The following is a 16,502-nucleotide window of genomic DNA, read 5'->3' as shown; positions in this document are numbered from 1 at the left end:
AAGGCATCTCTCCTTGTTCTCCAGGAGATAAGTTAACAACACCCTGCCTTGGGGACCACACATTTCTTCATTTTTTTTTTTTTTTTGGCCACACCATACGGCATGCAGGATCTTAGTTCCCTGGCCAGGGATTGAACATGTGCCCCCTACAATGGACGTGCAGTCTTAACCACTGCACCACCAGGGAAGTCGCAAGGGACCAGACATTTTAATGGCCGCTCCGATGAACACTAATAGTTCATGTCATGTGTTTTCTTCTTTTAAAGTTTCTAACGTGGCTTGGTTTCCAAGTGTAAACCTCTTCTGAAATGTTTATTCAAGTCGCTTGTCTCCTCCATTTCGCAGAAGGCACTTGTGGCATCATACAGACACCTCTCCTCCTTTCAAAGTCATTGGCGTCCTCTGATGATAGCCTCCCTAAACAATCAATCCTCGAGGTAGGAGCTGGTGATGTGGCCCCTCCTAACAGCTCATCACTCCCCCTCCTTATGTTCTTCGCAGCGAGTGCCGCTGGAGCACGTGCTCTGTAATACACACTGTCAGCACAGCGGCTTAGGTGCTAAGTGCAGACAGAGCAGAGGGTAGTGAGGAGGAGGCTGGGCCTCCCTCCTCTCAGGGAAATCAACCTCCATGAAGTCTGACTTCAAACCTGCATGAACCTGGGGGTCTGTAAGCCCAGAGATCCCCAAGGGAGAAAGGTGGGGAGCCAGCCCAAGTCATCGTGGATAACATTTCTGAGGTTTGCTTACCTCAGAATGTGGGGTTTCAGATTTGCCAGAGCAATGCCACTCAGGCCAGAGTTTGGGATCTGTTTCAAAGTAGAGCTGCAGACCCCTGGGAGCCCTAGGGAATTACATTAAGGGGATAACTTCACTTCTCACCTACAGACCTCCTGTCTCGGAGTCTAGAGCTTCTTATAAAGCCAAATGCATTCCTACCATCAATCAGGCTTTGTGCAGGCCTTGGCTCTTTACATATCATGACTCACTTGCTCCTAACAGGGGGTCTATGCTGCCCGCCTCTGTGCCAGTAGAGGAAACAGCCTCCACCAGCCTCAAGAGGTGTCTGCTGCATTTAGGGAGTTGTATTTCCAAACAGCAAAGACTCTTTTGAGCACAACAGAGGGAGAGAGAGAGAGAGAATTTCTATTCATGGAGTTCCTGCTGACTACACGTTAATTACTTCTTAAATTGTGAGCGGCAAGTTCAACCACTCTGCTCATCTCCTAAGATTCAAATTAAGAGTCACAAAGATGGGTTTACAGATGAGCCAACACTTGAATAGTGGAGAATGATTTGATGTTCTCCCCTGGGATGCGTCCTTCGGCGGTCATCTCATGGGTTTACAGATGAGCCAACACTTGAATAGTGGAGAATGATTTGATGTTCTCCCCTGGGATGCGTCCTTCGGCGGTCATCTCATCTGCAGCAGGCAGCAGGCGTGGGCTTGTGCCTGGTCTAGCGCTCTCCACCCAGGTTCTCTTCCTCTGCTTTGACTGCAGACATTAGTCCTAGGCGTGCAGATTCTCTAATAGGACCTTTTACTTTAGACTCTTTCTAGTGTTTTCTGGATTCAGTTTTGTTGGACTTTGTTCAGCCTGGCTTTGATGCCCATTTACTGAGTCTCCATGAAGCACTGGAATGAGGAGTGTCATCTTGCTATGCAAAAACTCTGCTAATTTCTTTTTTCTATTTTTACTGGCGAATAGTTGATGTATTTATTTTAAATTATACTGCAGTAAAAACATTTGGAGTATATTATACTCCAATAAAATCATTTAAAAATACCTGAAATTCTAAAATGATTTTTATTGGAGTATAGTTGCTTTACAATGTTGTGTTAGTTTCTGCTGTGCAGCAAAGTGAATCAGCTATACGTATTCATATATCCTTTCTTTTTTAGATTTCCTTCCCGTTTAGGTCACCACTGGGCACTGTTCAGTTCAGTTCAGTTTAGTCGCTCAGTCGTGTCCGACTCTTTGCGACCCCATGAATCACAGCACGCCAGGCCTCCCTGTCCATCACCAACTCCTGGAGTTCACTGAGACTCACGTCCATCGAGTCAGTGATGTCATCCAGCCATCTCATCCTCTGTCGTCCCCTTCTCCTCCTGCCCCCAATCCCTCCCAGCATCAGAGTCTTTTCCAATGAGTCAATCTTCGCATGAGGTGGCCAAAGTACTGGAGTTTCAGCTTCAGCATCATCCCTTCCAAAGAAATCCCAGGGCTGATCTCCTTCAGAATGGACTGGTTGGATTTCCTTGCAGTCCAAGGGACTCTCAAGAGTCTTCTCCAACACCACAGTTCAAAAGCATCAATTCTTTGGCGCTCAGCCTTCTTCACAGTCCAACTCTCACATCCATACATGACCACAGGAAAAACCATAGCCTTGACTAGATGGACCTTTGTTGGCAAAGTAATGTTTCTGCTTTTGAATATGCTATCTAGGTTGGTCATAACTTTCCTTCCAAGGAGTAAGCGTCTTTTAATTTCATGGCTGTAGTCACCATCTGCAGTGATTTTGGAGCCCCCCAAAAATAAAGTCTGACACTGTTTCCACTGTTTCCCCATCTATTTCCCATGAAGTGATGGGACCAGATGCCATGATCTTCGTTTTCTGAATGTTGAGCTTTAAGCCAACTTTTTCACTCTCCTCTTTCACTTTCATCAAGAGGCTTTTTAGTTCCTCTTCACTTTCTGCCATAAGGGTGGTGTCATCTGCATATCTGAGGTTATTGATATTTCTCCCGGCAATCTTGATTCCAGCTTGTGCTTCTTCCAGTCCAGCATTTCTCATGATGTACTCTGCATAAATAAACAGGGTGACAATATACAGCCTGGACGAACTCCTTTTCCTATTTGGAACCAGTCTGTTGTTCCATGTCCAGTTCTAACTGTTGCTTCCTGACCTGCATACAGATTTCTCAAGAGGCAGGTCAGGTGGTCTGGTATTCCCATCTCTTTCAGAATTTTCCGCAGTTTATTGTGATCCACACAGTAAAAGGCTTTGGCATAGTCAATAAAGCAGAAATAGATGTTTTTCTGGAACTCTCTTGCTTTTTCCATGATCCAGCAGATGTTGGCAATTTGATCTGTAGTTCCTCTGCCTTTTCTAAAACCAGCTTGAACATCAGGAAGTTCACGGTTCACGTATTGCTGAAGCCTGGCTTGGAGAATTTTGAGCATTACTTTACTAGCATGTGAGATGAGTGCAATTGTGTGGTAGTTTGAGGCTTCTTTGGCATTGCCTTTCTTTGGGATTGGAATGAAAACTGACCTTTTCCAGTCCTGGGGCCACTGCTGAGTTTTCCAAATTTGCTGGCATATTGAGTGCAGCACTTTCACAGCATCATCTTTCAGGATTTGAAATAGCTCCACTGGAATTCCATCACCTCCACTAGCTTTGTTCCTAGTGATGCTTTCTAAGGCCCATTTGACTTCACATTCCAGGATGTCTGGCTCTAGGTCAGTGATCACACCATCATGATTACCTGGGTCATGAAGATCTTTTTTGTACAGTTCTTCTGTGTATTCTTTCCATCTCTTCTTAATATCTTCTGCTTCTCTTAGGTCCATACCATTTCTGTCCTTTATCAAGCCCATCTTTGCATGAAATGTTCCTTTGGTATCTCTAATTTTCTTGAAGAGATCTCTAGTCATTCCCATTCTGTTGTTTTTGTCTATTTCTTTGCATTGATCGCTGAGGAAGGCTTTCTTATCTCTCCTTGCTATTCTTTGGAACTCTGCATTCAGATGTTTATATCTTTCCTTTTCTCCTTTGCTTTTCGCTTCTCTTCTTTTCATAGCTATTTGTAAGGCCTCCCCAGACAGCTATTTTGATTTTTTTGCATTTCTTTTCCATGGGGATGGTTTTGATCCCTGTCTCCTGTACAATGTCACGAACCTCATTCCATAGTTCATCAGGCACTCTATCTATCAGATCTAGGCCCTTAAATCTATTTCTCACTTCCACTGTATAATCATAAGGGATTTGATTTAGGTCATACCTGAATGGTCTAGTGGTTTTCCCTACTTTCTTCAATTTAAGTCTAAATTTGGCAATAAGGAGTTCATGATCTGAGCCACAGTCTTCTTGGGAGAACCAGGAGAGTAAGTGAGGTTGAATATGCTTTGCAAATGATTTTGTTTGGGTCTTGGTAGCTGTAGGGTGTCTGTTTAGCCCACACTGACGACTTCCATTTGCTTCTGGCTGATCCATCCCCAAGGTGTCCAGTGCCAAGAGGAATCTGGGAAGTGCATTCTTGGGGGTGGAGGCCGCCTTCTATGCCTGAGATAGGTGTGGCCTGCCGCCCCATTCCTATTGGTGTCTTCATCTGGAGACTTCCTCTCCCTTCCCCACTTCATAATGGCCTCAGCTCAAATGGCCCTTCCTCTGTGAGCACCCCAAAGAAATGAGATCCTTTGTTCTCTAACTCTTAGCTGTTTCATTTATCTTCACGGCCCTTGTCATTATCTGAAACTATATATATAGGGGTGTGTGTGTTTTCCTGAGACACCCTTTAGTTAGAAACTGCAGTGTGGTCAGTGGGAGAAGGAGAAGGTGGGATGATTTGAGAGAACAGCATTGAAACATATACGTTACTATATGTAAAATAGATAAGCAGTGCGATCTGATGGATGAAGCAGGGCACCCAAAGCTGGTGCTCTGTGACAACTTGGAAGGATAGGGTGGGGGGTGGTTCAGGATGGAGGGGACACATATATTCCTATGGCCAATTAAAATTGATGTACGGCATAAGCCACCACAATGCTGTAAAGTAATTATCCTCCAGTTAAAATAAATGAATTAAAAAAAAAAAAGAAACTGCAGTGAGCTGGGTGGACACAAACCCTGCTAAGCCCTGGAGAAGAGAAGAAGCCCTGGCAGAGTAGCATGGCAGGGCCTCCCGATGATGCACAGTGGGGCGACTAGGAGGGAACTAGCTTGGCTGTAACTCCTGTACTCCTGAGGTACCAGCTGCTTCGGTTGTAGGGGGATGCTGGGTTCAACTTCAAAGGCTCTGGAACTTGTCAGTAAGGCACAGCATGGCCAGAAGTTGACCTTTAAGGTCATCTATTTCTGCAGCATGCGGCACTGAGGGCCACACTGTGCTCCAGGGAGCTGCTGCTTCCTTTCCTATCTTGGGGATGGATAAGTGATCCCTGGTTACCTGAGGGTAGGGACCCTCTGGGCTTGATGCTTCCCTGGCCCATGGCTAAGAGCTATGAGTTCCCTGGAACTTGGGGTGGGGCTTGGAATTGGGGTCCTCACTGTTATTCATCTACAATGCATGTTCAGGTGAGATGGCTCCATATTCTTTGCTGAATATTGGTCTTTTTCCTTCATCTATCCATCCATCTATCCAGATTTCCTTGTTTCTCTCCCCGAAAAAAGGGGCTCTATCTTGCAGTCCACTGCATCTCTAGTACTTATATGTTAGATGAAAATATCTGTCAATAGGTGAACAGACGGATGGATAAGGACCCTCATTTAACCAGTTTCTCACTTAGCATGAAGAAGCAGATTATTTGCCTTCCTTGACCTGTCTATCCAGACCTCTCTCCAAGCTTCCTATGTCCTTTTGACCTGTTTTTCTTTTTTCTGTGACTCAGCTCTGAGTGGCGTGCAGGATTTAAGTTTCCCAATCAGGGATTGGACTTGCGCCCCCTGCAGTGGTAGCACAGAGTCTTAGCCACTGGACCACCAGGGAAGTCCCCTGTCCTTTTGGACTTTTGCTCATGTCTTTCTTCAGCCTTGAGCTCATTTCTACCACCAAGATCCCCTTCATTCTCAAGGTTTGAGGTGGGGCCCTTCTGGACTATGCCAAAATTTTCAAAACTGAAGTCATCTGCACATGCACCACACACACACTTCTTTGAGAGAAGTGTCTGCCTTGTTTCCATTGCATCCCCAGTAGGCATCACCAACTGGATGGACATGAGTTTGAGTAAGCTCCGGGAGTTGGTGATGGACAGGGAAGCCTGGCGTGCTGCAGTCCATGGGGTCACAAGGAGTCAGACATGACTGAGTGACTGAACTGAACCCCAGAATGAAGCATGTTGGTGCCTTGAAAACGCTTGTTGAATAAATACCTGGACAAACACCTATATGGTAGCATGGACTTAATCCCATTTTCCATTATCACTGCTTATTTGTATTTGTTTCTCATCAGCCTCATCATAAGGTCAGGAGCTGGGTCACAGACATCTCAATACCCACGCTGTTTCGTTGCTTCACTAGTAATGGTGATGTTAATAACACAAGCAGATACCCTTTCGTGAACGTCCTCTAAGTGCCAGGCACTGAACTTTACATACTTAAGTTCATTTCCTTCTTACGATCACTCTGTGAGATGATTTTGTTAGTGCCCTTTTGCAGAGGAGGATACTACAGCTCAGAGATACTGGACAACCAGCCCAAGGTCCTTTGACTTATAAATAAAAGAATTTGAACCAGGTATTTCTGAGATTAGGGTCTCATCCTTTCCTCCTTCATAAGGTTGCTTTCCTCTTTTGAGTTAGAGAGGGCTCTTATAAAAGTTATTTCAATGGAAAGGACTTGAAAATAGCCAGGACATCTTCAAACAGAGCTGCCTGGCTAGCTCAGTTGGTAGAGCATGGGACTTTTAATTCCAGGGAAGATGGCCCTGGAGAAGGGAATGACAACCTACTCCAGTATTCTTGCCTGGAGAACTCCATGGATAGAGGAGCCTGGCAGGCTAGAGTTCATGGAGTCCAGAGAGTCAGACACGACTGAGTGACTAACATTTTCACACTTCTCTTCAAATAGAGCTAAGGACTGCTCTGTACTGTGATTGCTTGACTGTTCTCAATCCTGTACTGGCAGTGTACACAGCCCTCCAGGATTCTCCTAGCATCAGACATAAGACCTTGTTTCAAAGTCCCTGATAGTCTACTAGGACAACCACCCCACAGGGAGCCACTGCCCAACTGAGGTGGCCAGGTCCTTACCTGTCACATAGTTCTTCAAGTCCAGCTCATTGCTGAGAGGATTGTTGCTCTTGAACATGTACAGGTTAAAGGGGGCTGGCTCCTTGCCCACATTTTTCCACATGGTGTAGTCTGGAGAGGTCCACCGTCCCGCCAGCACGTCATAATCACGCTGTGTGAAGTGGACCAGCTTGGTGAGGGGATCGTAGAGTCCCCCGTGGAAGCCAATGACCATCTGGAAGTCAGGGTTGAGTCGTAATAAATCTCCCCATAGGCGGTGTACTGCAGCTGCTTGATCATGAGACCATTGATGCTGAACACAGCCAGGGGCGTCCCCGTGTTATCCGAGGCAACGTAGTACTCCTCTCCACTGCTGCTCTCCATGGCAAAGAGGTGCCCCTGGAGGTCATAGTAGAGCGAGGTTATCTCTGAGTTGGAGTGATTGTAGACATGGGTGATGCGAGTCGGGTTGTGGAGGTCAGAGTAGAAATACTGCAGGTGGTGGCCCAGGTTGGTCTTGTAGGAAGCCCGCCGCCCCACGCCATCATAGCGGTATTGGACGCTCCAGCCACTGGCCTTGTTATAAGCCCTCGTTAGGAGGCCCTTGGAGTTGTACTCAAAGATGTCAGCCCCTCGCTGGCACAGATAGCCATCGTCGTCAATTTTGTACTGCACGTCGCCAAGCCTGGTTATCCGATCCCGGAGGTCGTAGCGCAAGGGCATGAGGCGCACACTGTTCCCTGGGTTCAGCAAGTGGAGGTTCCCGTTGAGGTCGTAGCTGTAGCGCCAGGTGGGGCGGTCATTGACGGCCACACTCTGGAGCTGCCCATCCCCATCATAGTCGTAGGTGTACTTAGTGGTGTTGGCGTAGGGCCCCAGTTTCAGCTCCCTCTTGATCACCCTGCCCATGCTGTCATACTGCACCGTCATCCAGTACATGAGGGACCGGAACATCTCGTATTGGACTTCCTTGATCCGCCCATGGGTGTCAAAGTGTTTGCTGAGGGTCATCACGGCCGTGGTGATGATCTGGTTGATGTCATAGTAGATGACCCCGAACTTGCCGAAGTGCTCCACTTTGCCGGAAATCTCATCATAGCGGTAGAGGTCAACGGGAAGGGGAGTCTCACTTATGACAGGCTTGATGCTTGCGATCCGGAAGCTGTTGTCGTGATAGGTGTATTCAAACCTAGCGTTGACCATGCCTTCCTCGGAGAACCTGTAGATCTGCTTGTCCACAAGTGGGCCGATCTTTCGGTACCTGATGGTGCAAGAGAAGCCCCCACTTTGGAGGTTGACCATTTTTAAGACGCCGGTGGTCTCATCATATCCGAAAGTGATGGCAGTGCTGTCATAGACAATCTCCGATAGCTTGGAGAGTTTCCCATACTTGTAGAATACCTGGCGTCCAGTGCCCAAAAAGGATGTCTTTAGGATGCGGCCATCATCACTGTAGTCAAAGATGACGGAAGCGTTGCTTTCAGGCGGGTTATAGGTGTTGCGGATGTAGCCAATGGAGGTGTGGGTGGACATGCTGTGCCGGGCGACGCTGGGCATGGTGACAGCGTGGAGGCGCTCAGAGGAGTCGTACTCAAATATGTACTGACGCTGACTCTGTAGCAGGAGCACCATGGACTGGAGGAGGAAAGGGGAAGGGAACACGTGAGTTAGCCATTTAGGACCCAGTGCTCAAATGGACGGAATTTATTCCATGTCCTGGATGGCAATTCAAAATCTGTGAAGGATGGGGAGATTTAGATTAGAGATTTAGGGTGAATTGATGTCATGGGGCATGCTACTCTATGGATCATGGCCGCTAGAGGAATGCTCCCCAAACTTTAATGTATGTGTAAAATACCCAGGGATCTGGTGAAAAGACAGATTCTGATTATATTGTTCAGTGTGAGAGGGCAGTGGGGAGGTGGCCTGTGAATCTACTTTGGGAACATCCCAGTGATGCTGGTGTTGCCTGGACCATAGTCTGAGTTGTAAGGGTTTGAAGGACTGAGATGAGAGGCACTGGGTTCGCCTCCAGGCTCAATGACAAGACATCCTGAGACTGGTGAGAAATGACTGCTGCTGGCCCGGCAGGGGAGAGGTATGATGCACATACTATGTTTGGGGGCACCCCCTACTAAGTCTCACCGTAAAGCACATCCTTCGTTTAGAAGCCCCTGGAAAGATTAAGTAACCTGGAATCATTGATTCTTTGGGGGAAAAAATGACCTCCAACTTGAAGCCATGGGGAGATTCTTGCCTTCCCTGATTGACCATTCATTCTGATATCTTCTGTCCTAATGAGAACAGTATTGAGGAGGGACCAAATAGACAGAAGCCCCTCTTACAGAAGAGGTAACAGCTCTGTCTGCAAGTGACCACTGTCATCAGGAGGCAAGAAGGGAAGAAATGGAAATGGGCTTGTGTGGAGGTGAGTCCAGGTGAGAGGTCCAGGCTGAGCAAGCCCCTGTCTAATGATAGATGACCAAGGCAGTCTTTAAAAGTCTTGTCCCCCGCTCCCAGAAGGGACTTCTTTTTTACTGCTGCTCCAACCTGACCTTTTCTAACACGGAAACCTGAGTCTGGCACTTTCAGACACAGGGAATTATGTAGCAAAAATCTGTTGACTGCTTCAGCCAACAAGCCAAGTAGGAGGGGGCTGCTCCGTGTGCTGGAGTTTTGGGCAGAGTTCCCTACCCTGATGGCTTAATTCCAGGCATGGCAGAAATGAATCACTGCATTTCCAATTCATAAGGAATGATGAACTGTGCTGCTAGTGACATGATTCTGTCCACTTCAACAGCACTTTTCTGGGGGAATAAAATCAGACAATCTATTCTTTTCGCTATTACCGAGTGTCTAGCAGGTTTTTTTTTTTTTTCCTGTTGATGGTAGTAGTGCTGGGCTATGAATAACATTTTCCTTGGGATTTCCTCCCTCCCAGAGGGTGGTGGGAGTACATGGGAGCCCTGGTAGTGTCAAAGTAAAGATGTTAAAATGTCTTATGGCAAAGTGTATCAGGTCAGCTTAAAAAGAGCAGTGTGAATGAGAGAGACAGCCCCAGCTGAGCAAGGGCAGCATGTCCACCCACCTTGTCAAGGTAGGAATAGCTCCACACCTTCCCGTCGGCAAACATGCGGGACACGATCCGGCCCTGCTTGTCGATGTCCGTCCTCTCGCTCATGGCCCCACGCTGAAGGCCGGCCAAGCGCCCATTGAAGAAATAGGAGACATTCACGGCCGCCAGCCCGCTGCTGGGGAGCCAGAGGAAGGGGCGGCCCACTTGGTCATAAATGATCCTCAGGGTGAACTTCCGGTGATCATCATAGATCTTCTCTGTCCGAATATTCCGGTCATAGTCAATGGACAAGAGATTTCTTCCATGGACCTAGGGAAACACAATGTGCCTGCTTTGAAAGACATCACGGGGCATGTTAGCTCAGGTTGCTATGGAGGGTGTGGCCAGGGTATGTGTGTGCTTTACAGGAAGAAATACTCTTGAAGTTATTTAGGGAAGTGCTTCCTAAAAGCCTTTACATCATAGTATACACAGGAAATGGTAATTTTTGTTGTATTCACTAGAATACAGGAACAAGGCTGCTTATGGCTGGAAATGACTGATCTGGGCATGCCCACCATGAACAGTTATATAGGCTGTACACTGCACAGCTCAGGGGTGCCATCATGTAGACCACATAAATGGTGAAATTACACGGCCATCCACAATAGCCCTGGATCCCAGGGTTCTGACTGTCCTGCCTGGCCATCTTGGCAAGCAGGAGAATTTGTATATTTACACACTTAAAACGCTTTTTGGGCACGTCATCAACTAATGGGTAGCCAATGATTTTTGAGAGCAGGTGCCAAGATTTGTTCCAAAATCTTAAAAGGTACCCAGGAAGGTGAGGAGGAGCTCTTAGAAATCCATGTTTTACCACGATCTGGGAATACGAAGCCTTATTCCTACGCGATATCCTTTAATTCTCCCACCTAGAGAAAAATCTCGCCATTGCCAAGGATGCAAGACACCAATGGGATGATAGCAATAGGGCTGGGGAATGCCAACAAAGGGAAGAACTGATTCACTTAGATTTGAAAAGAACAATCCAGATATAATTTAATATTTATTTAGCAGTTGATCTGTTTAAGGAAGAGAGCCTCTCTCCAAAGGCAGAGCTGAGAGACTACACTCTGGGTATGGGGACATGAGAGGGACTCTAGAGATTCAGCTAGCCTGGAGTGGATGCCTGGAATTGAAGGGAATGAGGCCAACTCTGCCCAGGCTCTTTCAACATAATTGACTACAAATGTGCACATCCCTGGGGTGACTGCTGAAGGCAAGAGAAGGTATAAACATGCAGAAGGAAAGGATGTGAAAGATGTCTGGTACCTCCCTACCTTATAGTAATAATTCAATAGCACTTAACAATAATAATGATGGTAATACTAACTCTGACACATGTTCAGAGCCAGTCTATATAGGCATTATCTTGGGCAATTTACATCCACTGTCAGAGCTGATGCTCACAACTGAGGAAACTAAGCCTTGAACAGAGGTTATACACTTGCCCAAGGTCATGCAGCAGTGACGTGGTAGGTTAGTCTGGGACTTAGGTCTTTAGACTTAGACCAGTTAACCAACCAGCTCTACTATTTCCCACACTGTTTATATTGGATGTGCACTGAGTGTCCTGAGATGTGTCAAATGACTGTAGAGCATTGCCACAGCCCTTGAAGGATTCCACATTGCAGCTCTGGTGGGGGCACTAGGAATAATTCTAATATGACAGACGGCTGTTATACTGGGGAGCAGCACTTTACCCAGGTAAAGAACTACACTTCACAGCTTTCTTGCGACTTGGGTAGAGGTAAAGTGATTTAAGTAGTAGTCGTTGGCTGGGTCTTCTGGGACCTTGAAGAAAGCAGACATAGCCAGGAAGCAAGCACCCTTTTGTTCTTCCTCCCTCCTTTCCTTAGGTGGAATGTGGATGTGATCACTGGCGCTCCAGTATTCACTTTGTGAATATGGGGTGACTTTGAGGATGTTAAACCTCAAAGACTCATCCAGAGAAAGAGTCTAGATCCCTGTCAACCTAGGTGTCCTCAAGATGACCTAGGTCATCTGTACCAGCAAGGAGATCCAACCAGTCCATTCTGAAGGAGATCAGCCCTGGGATTTCTTTGGAAGGAATGATGCTAAAGCTGAAACTCCAGTACTTTGGGCACCTCATGTGAAGAGTTGACTCATTGGAAAAGACTCTGATGCTGGGAGGGATTGAGGGCAGGAGGAAAAGGGGACGACAGAGGATGAGATGGCTGGATGGCATCACCGACTCAATGGACGTGAGTTTGCGTGAACTCCGGGAGTTGGTGATGGACAGGGGGGCCTGGCGTGCTGCGATTCATGGGGTCGCAAAGAGTCAGACACGACTGAGCAACTGAACTGAACTGAGGAGAAGGGAATGGCTACCTACTCCAAGTATTCTTGCCTGGAGAATTCCATGGACAGAGGAGCCTGGCAGACTATAGTCCATGGAGTCACAAAGAGTCAGACATGACTGAGTTATGAACACTTTCACTTTTCAGACTCCTTTTAGATCATAAAAAGTGTCTATATCTTGTATAATCTCCTGTTATTTCTAATCTGTTACCAGCAGTTGAAGCTAATCTAAACTGATAGAAGTCCCTGATGCTTTGACAGATACTGTGCTAAGTACTTTACATACTTGATTCCATTTTATTCTCACACATAGGTAAAAATTGTTTTATATATGGGCATCCAAGCTCGAGGGGGCTCACATAACTAGAGAAGTGCCAGGATCTGAGCCCAGGACTACCTGATTCCCCAAACCATTGCTGTTTTCATGAAATCATCCCAGAGCAAAGGGGACAGAACATGTGAGATAGAACATTTATCTAAAGCATGGAAAGAGAATAAAGGTGTGAGTTCTTGGGCTTTTAAGGAAATCCAACTTTAAGTGGAAGATTCATATCATCAAACCTGCAGTAATTGGAGGAATCCAAAAAAGGAGTGAGTATGGCAGGATATTTCTAACATGTCCAAAAGTTAATGCTGTCAGAATCATTGAAGATGCTGAAGATACGGTATTAGAGTTATCATAACCAGAGCAAACCACAAGCTTGGGTTAGAAAGATCACTCCCTCTGGGAACAGAAATGTGGCCACACTGGGTCGCTTCACTTGGGACAAGAGCAGCAGAAGGCCACCAATATCCTTAAGCCTATTGTCTAAGAATTTCAGTTCAAGACCCCGTCAACATTTTATTCGGCAGAGTGAAACACATGGCAACAGGAAGGATTTTCAGGATTTCCTAAGCCGCCTGTACCTATGTATTTCCCATTTCCTCAGTCATCCGTCCATTCCTTTCCTTACTCTTCCCCTTTGTTTCTCTTCACTAATATCACACAGCCCCAGGGCATTTATTATTGATTAAACATTACATCTCTGCCCATGTCAAGCATGGTGCCTGCTCTGGAATGCAAGGAGGGACACCACCAACAAAGCAACACGCCCTGAGAACTTTTTGCCATGGGCTTGGTGTGTTCTCAGCACTGCCCATGTTTTTCTTGTTTAATCCTCACAACACTCACAGGCAGGCACTATTATCCCCACGTTACATGCAAAGCACAGATGGTTAAAATGCTGTGCTCACGCTTACACAGTAAGTGTTGGGGCCAGGATCCCAATCCTGAGCTCACCACCTCCACCCCTAGGCTGTACTGCCGTCCCCCACACCCCCACCCCATGGGCGGCTCTCCATCAGACGTGTGATTCTAAACCATCGGGGATGCTCTCTCAAAGCACGGCGACTGCACTGACTCCACCACTGCTGAATCAGCCTCCCAGGGAATCCAAGCTGGGCGATTCTGATGAGTACTACTGGCTAAAATACTTGGTGAGCCATAAAGCTCTACTTCAGTTACCTGGGGGAGACCAACAGGCAAATCATATATCCATAATCGTGTGTGCATGCATGTAAGTATAGTGCTATAACATGCATTCATGGGGATACTAACATGTAAATCATATGTGCAAGCATGACTATCATAGTACCAACTATATTAGTGTATGAAGGTGTTGAGAATGCAGAAAAAACAGAATAGTAGGCAAGCACAGAAGAGGGTTCCCAAACCTCTGACTGCTACCATTTGGGTTTGCTGCTGTTACTGAAAAGCTAACGAGCCCCAGGTACACCAACCATAAAAAAGTAATAGGTGCTAATCATTCAGTTCAGTTTAGTTCAGTTGCTCAGTCGTGTCCAACTCTTTGCGACACCATTAGCCATTGATAATTCAGGGTAGGATTTTATTCCCAAATTCATTTCATTCTGGGAATGGGATTTTATTATAGAGCTAATTTGGGATTTTCCCCCGTTTATTGAGATAATTGGGCTTCCTTGGTGGCTCAGACAGTAAAGCATCTGCCTGCAATGCAGGAGACCTGGGTTCGATCTCTGGGTCGGGAAGATCCCCTGGAGAAGGAAATGGCAACCCGCTCCAGTATTCTTGTCTGGAAAATCCCATGGATAGAGGAGCCTGGTAGGTTACAGTCCATGGAGTCGCAAAGAGTCAGACATGACTGAGTGTCCTCACTTCACTTCACTTCATTGAGATAACTGATATACCTCATTGTATAAGTTTAAAGTGTACAGCACAGTGATTTAAGTTACATATATTATGAAATGATTACCACAATAAATTAGGTTAAATCCATCATCTCACAGAGATACAAAAAAAGGGAAAAGTCTTAGGATTTACTCTCTTCACACCTTTAAAATCAATGATTTTTATGTTTATTTTTAAAGTTAAGATCAAATTGACATACAGTATTCTATTAGTTTCAGGTATACAACAGAACGATTCAATATTGTACAATTGTACATACTGTAAAACAGTCAGCTCAGTAAGTCTAGTTAACATTGGTCACTGTACACAGTTGTGAAATACTTTTTCTTGTGATGAGGACTTCTAAGATTTACTCTTCAGTTCAGTTCAATTCAGTTCAGTCGCTCAGTTGTGTCCAACTCTTTGCAACCCCATGAATCGCAGCATGCCAGGCCTCCCTGTCCATCACCGACTCCTGGAGTTTACTCAAACTCATGTCCATCGAGTCGGTGATGCCATCCAGCCATCTCATCCTCTCTCATCCCCTTCTCCTCCTGCCCCCAATCCCTCCAAGCATCAGGGTCTTTTCCAATGAGTCAACTGTTTGCATGAGGTGGCCAGTATTGGAGTTTCAGCTTTAGCATCAGTCCTTCCAATGAACACTCAGGACTGATCTCCTTTAGAATGGATTGGTTGGATCTCCTTGCAGTCCAAGGGACTCTCAAGAGTTAGCAACTTTCAAATATGCAATACAGTGTTAACCATAAACACCATGCTGTACATTACAGCTCCATTACTTAAGTGGAAGTTTGAATCTTTTGACTCCCTTTCCTCATTTTGAGCACCCCAACCCCTTACCACTGTCAACCACGAATCTGTTCTCAGTAACTATAATCTTTTTTTTGAATATTCAGGACTGATTTCCTTTAGGATGGACTGGTTGGATCTCCTTGCAGTCCAAGGGACTCTCAAAAGCCTTCTCCAGCACCACAGTTCAAAAGTATCAATTCTTCAGAACTCAGCCTTCTTTATGGTCCAACTCTCACATGGACCTGTACATGACAAATGGAAAAACCAGAGCTTTGACTAGACAGACCTTTGATGGCAAAGTGATGTCTCTGCTTTTTAATACACTGTCTGGGTTTGTCATAGCTTTTCTTCCAAGGAGCAAGCATCTTTTAATTTCATGACTGCTGTCACCATCCGCAGTGATTTTGGAGTCTGAGAAAATAAAGTCTGCTACTGTTTCCATGTCTTTCCCATCTATTTGCCATGAAGTGATGGGCCTGATATAATCATCTTATATTTTGAATGTTGAGTTATAAGCCAGTTTTTTCGCTCTCCTCTTTCATTTTCATCAAGAGTCTCTTTAGTTCCTCTTCACTTTCTGCTATTAGGGTGGTGTCATCTGCATATCTGAGGTTATTGATATTTCTCCTGGAAATCTTGATTCCAGCTTAAGCTTCATCAAGCCCAGTATTTCACATGATGTACTCTGCACAGAAGTTAAATAAGCAGGGTGACAATATATAGCCTTGATGTTTGCTGTTCCATGTCCAGTTCTAACTGTTGTTTCTTGACTTGCATACATGTTTCTCAGGAGGCAGGTAATGCAGTCTGTCCTGAGGCCAAACTATGTTAGAGGTAATGGTCATCTCCTCAAAGAGGACTTATGCCAGCACACCATGCCTCCCAGGACTGTTGCTGTCAGTGCTCCTGACCCCGTGGCAGGCCACTGTTGACTCTCAAACACTCACAGGCAAGTCTCGATCAGTCTTTTGTGGGGTCACTGCTCCTTTCTCCTGGATCCTGGTGCACACAAAGTTTTGTTTGTGCCCTCCAAGATATTCTGTTTCCCTAGTCCAGTGAAAGATCTGTAATCAGATCCCACTGACCTTCTAAGTCAGATTCCCTGGAGTTTCTCAGTCCCT

General features: G+C 45.9%; 1 protein-coding gene across 1 annotated transcript in view; it reads right to left on the bottom strand.

The window, feature by feature from the left end:
- TENM2 (teneurin transmembrane protein 2) overlaps positions 1-16,502 on the bottom strand; it is a 488,845-nt gene that overhangs the window by 19,099 nt on the left and 453,244 nt on the right. Inside the window, 3 exon segments of the mRNA XM_070373048.1 lie at positions 6,971-7,201; positions 7,204-8,584; positions 10,038-10,334. Of these exon segments, the coding sequence (XP_070229149.1) occupies positions 6,971-7,201; positions 7,204-8,584; positions 10,038-10,334 (1,909 nt within the window).

Source organism: Bos mutus, chromosome 7, assembly GCF_027580195.1.
Source record: "Bos mutus isolate GX-2022 chromosome 7, NWIPB_WYAK_1.1, whole genome shotgun sequence".
Lineage (NCBI taxonomy): Eukaryota > Metazoa > Chordata > Mammalia > Artiodactyla > Bovidae > Bos > Bos mutus.
The sequence above is the reverse complement of the archived record's forward strand: the minus strand, read 5'-3'. Positions and strand labels throughout refer to the sequence as shown.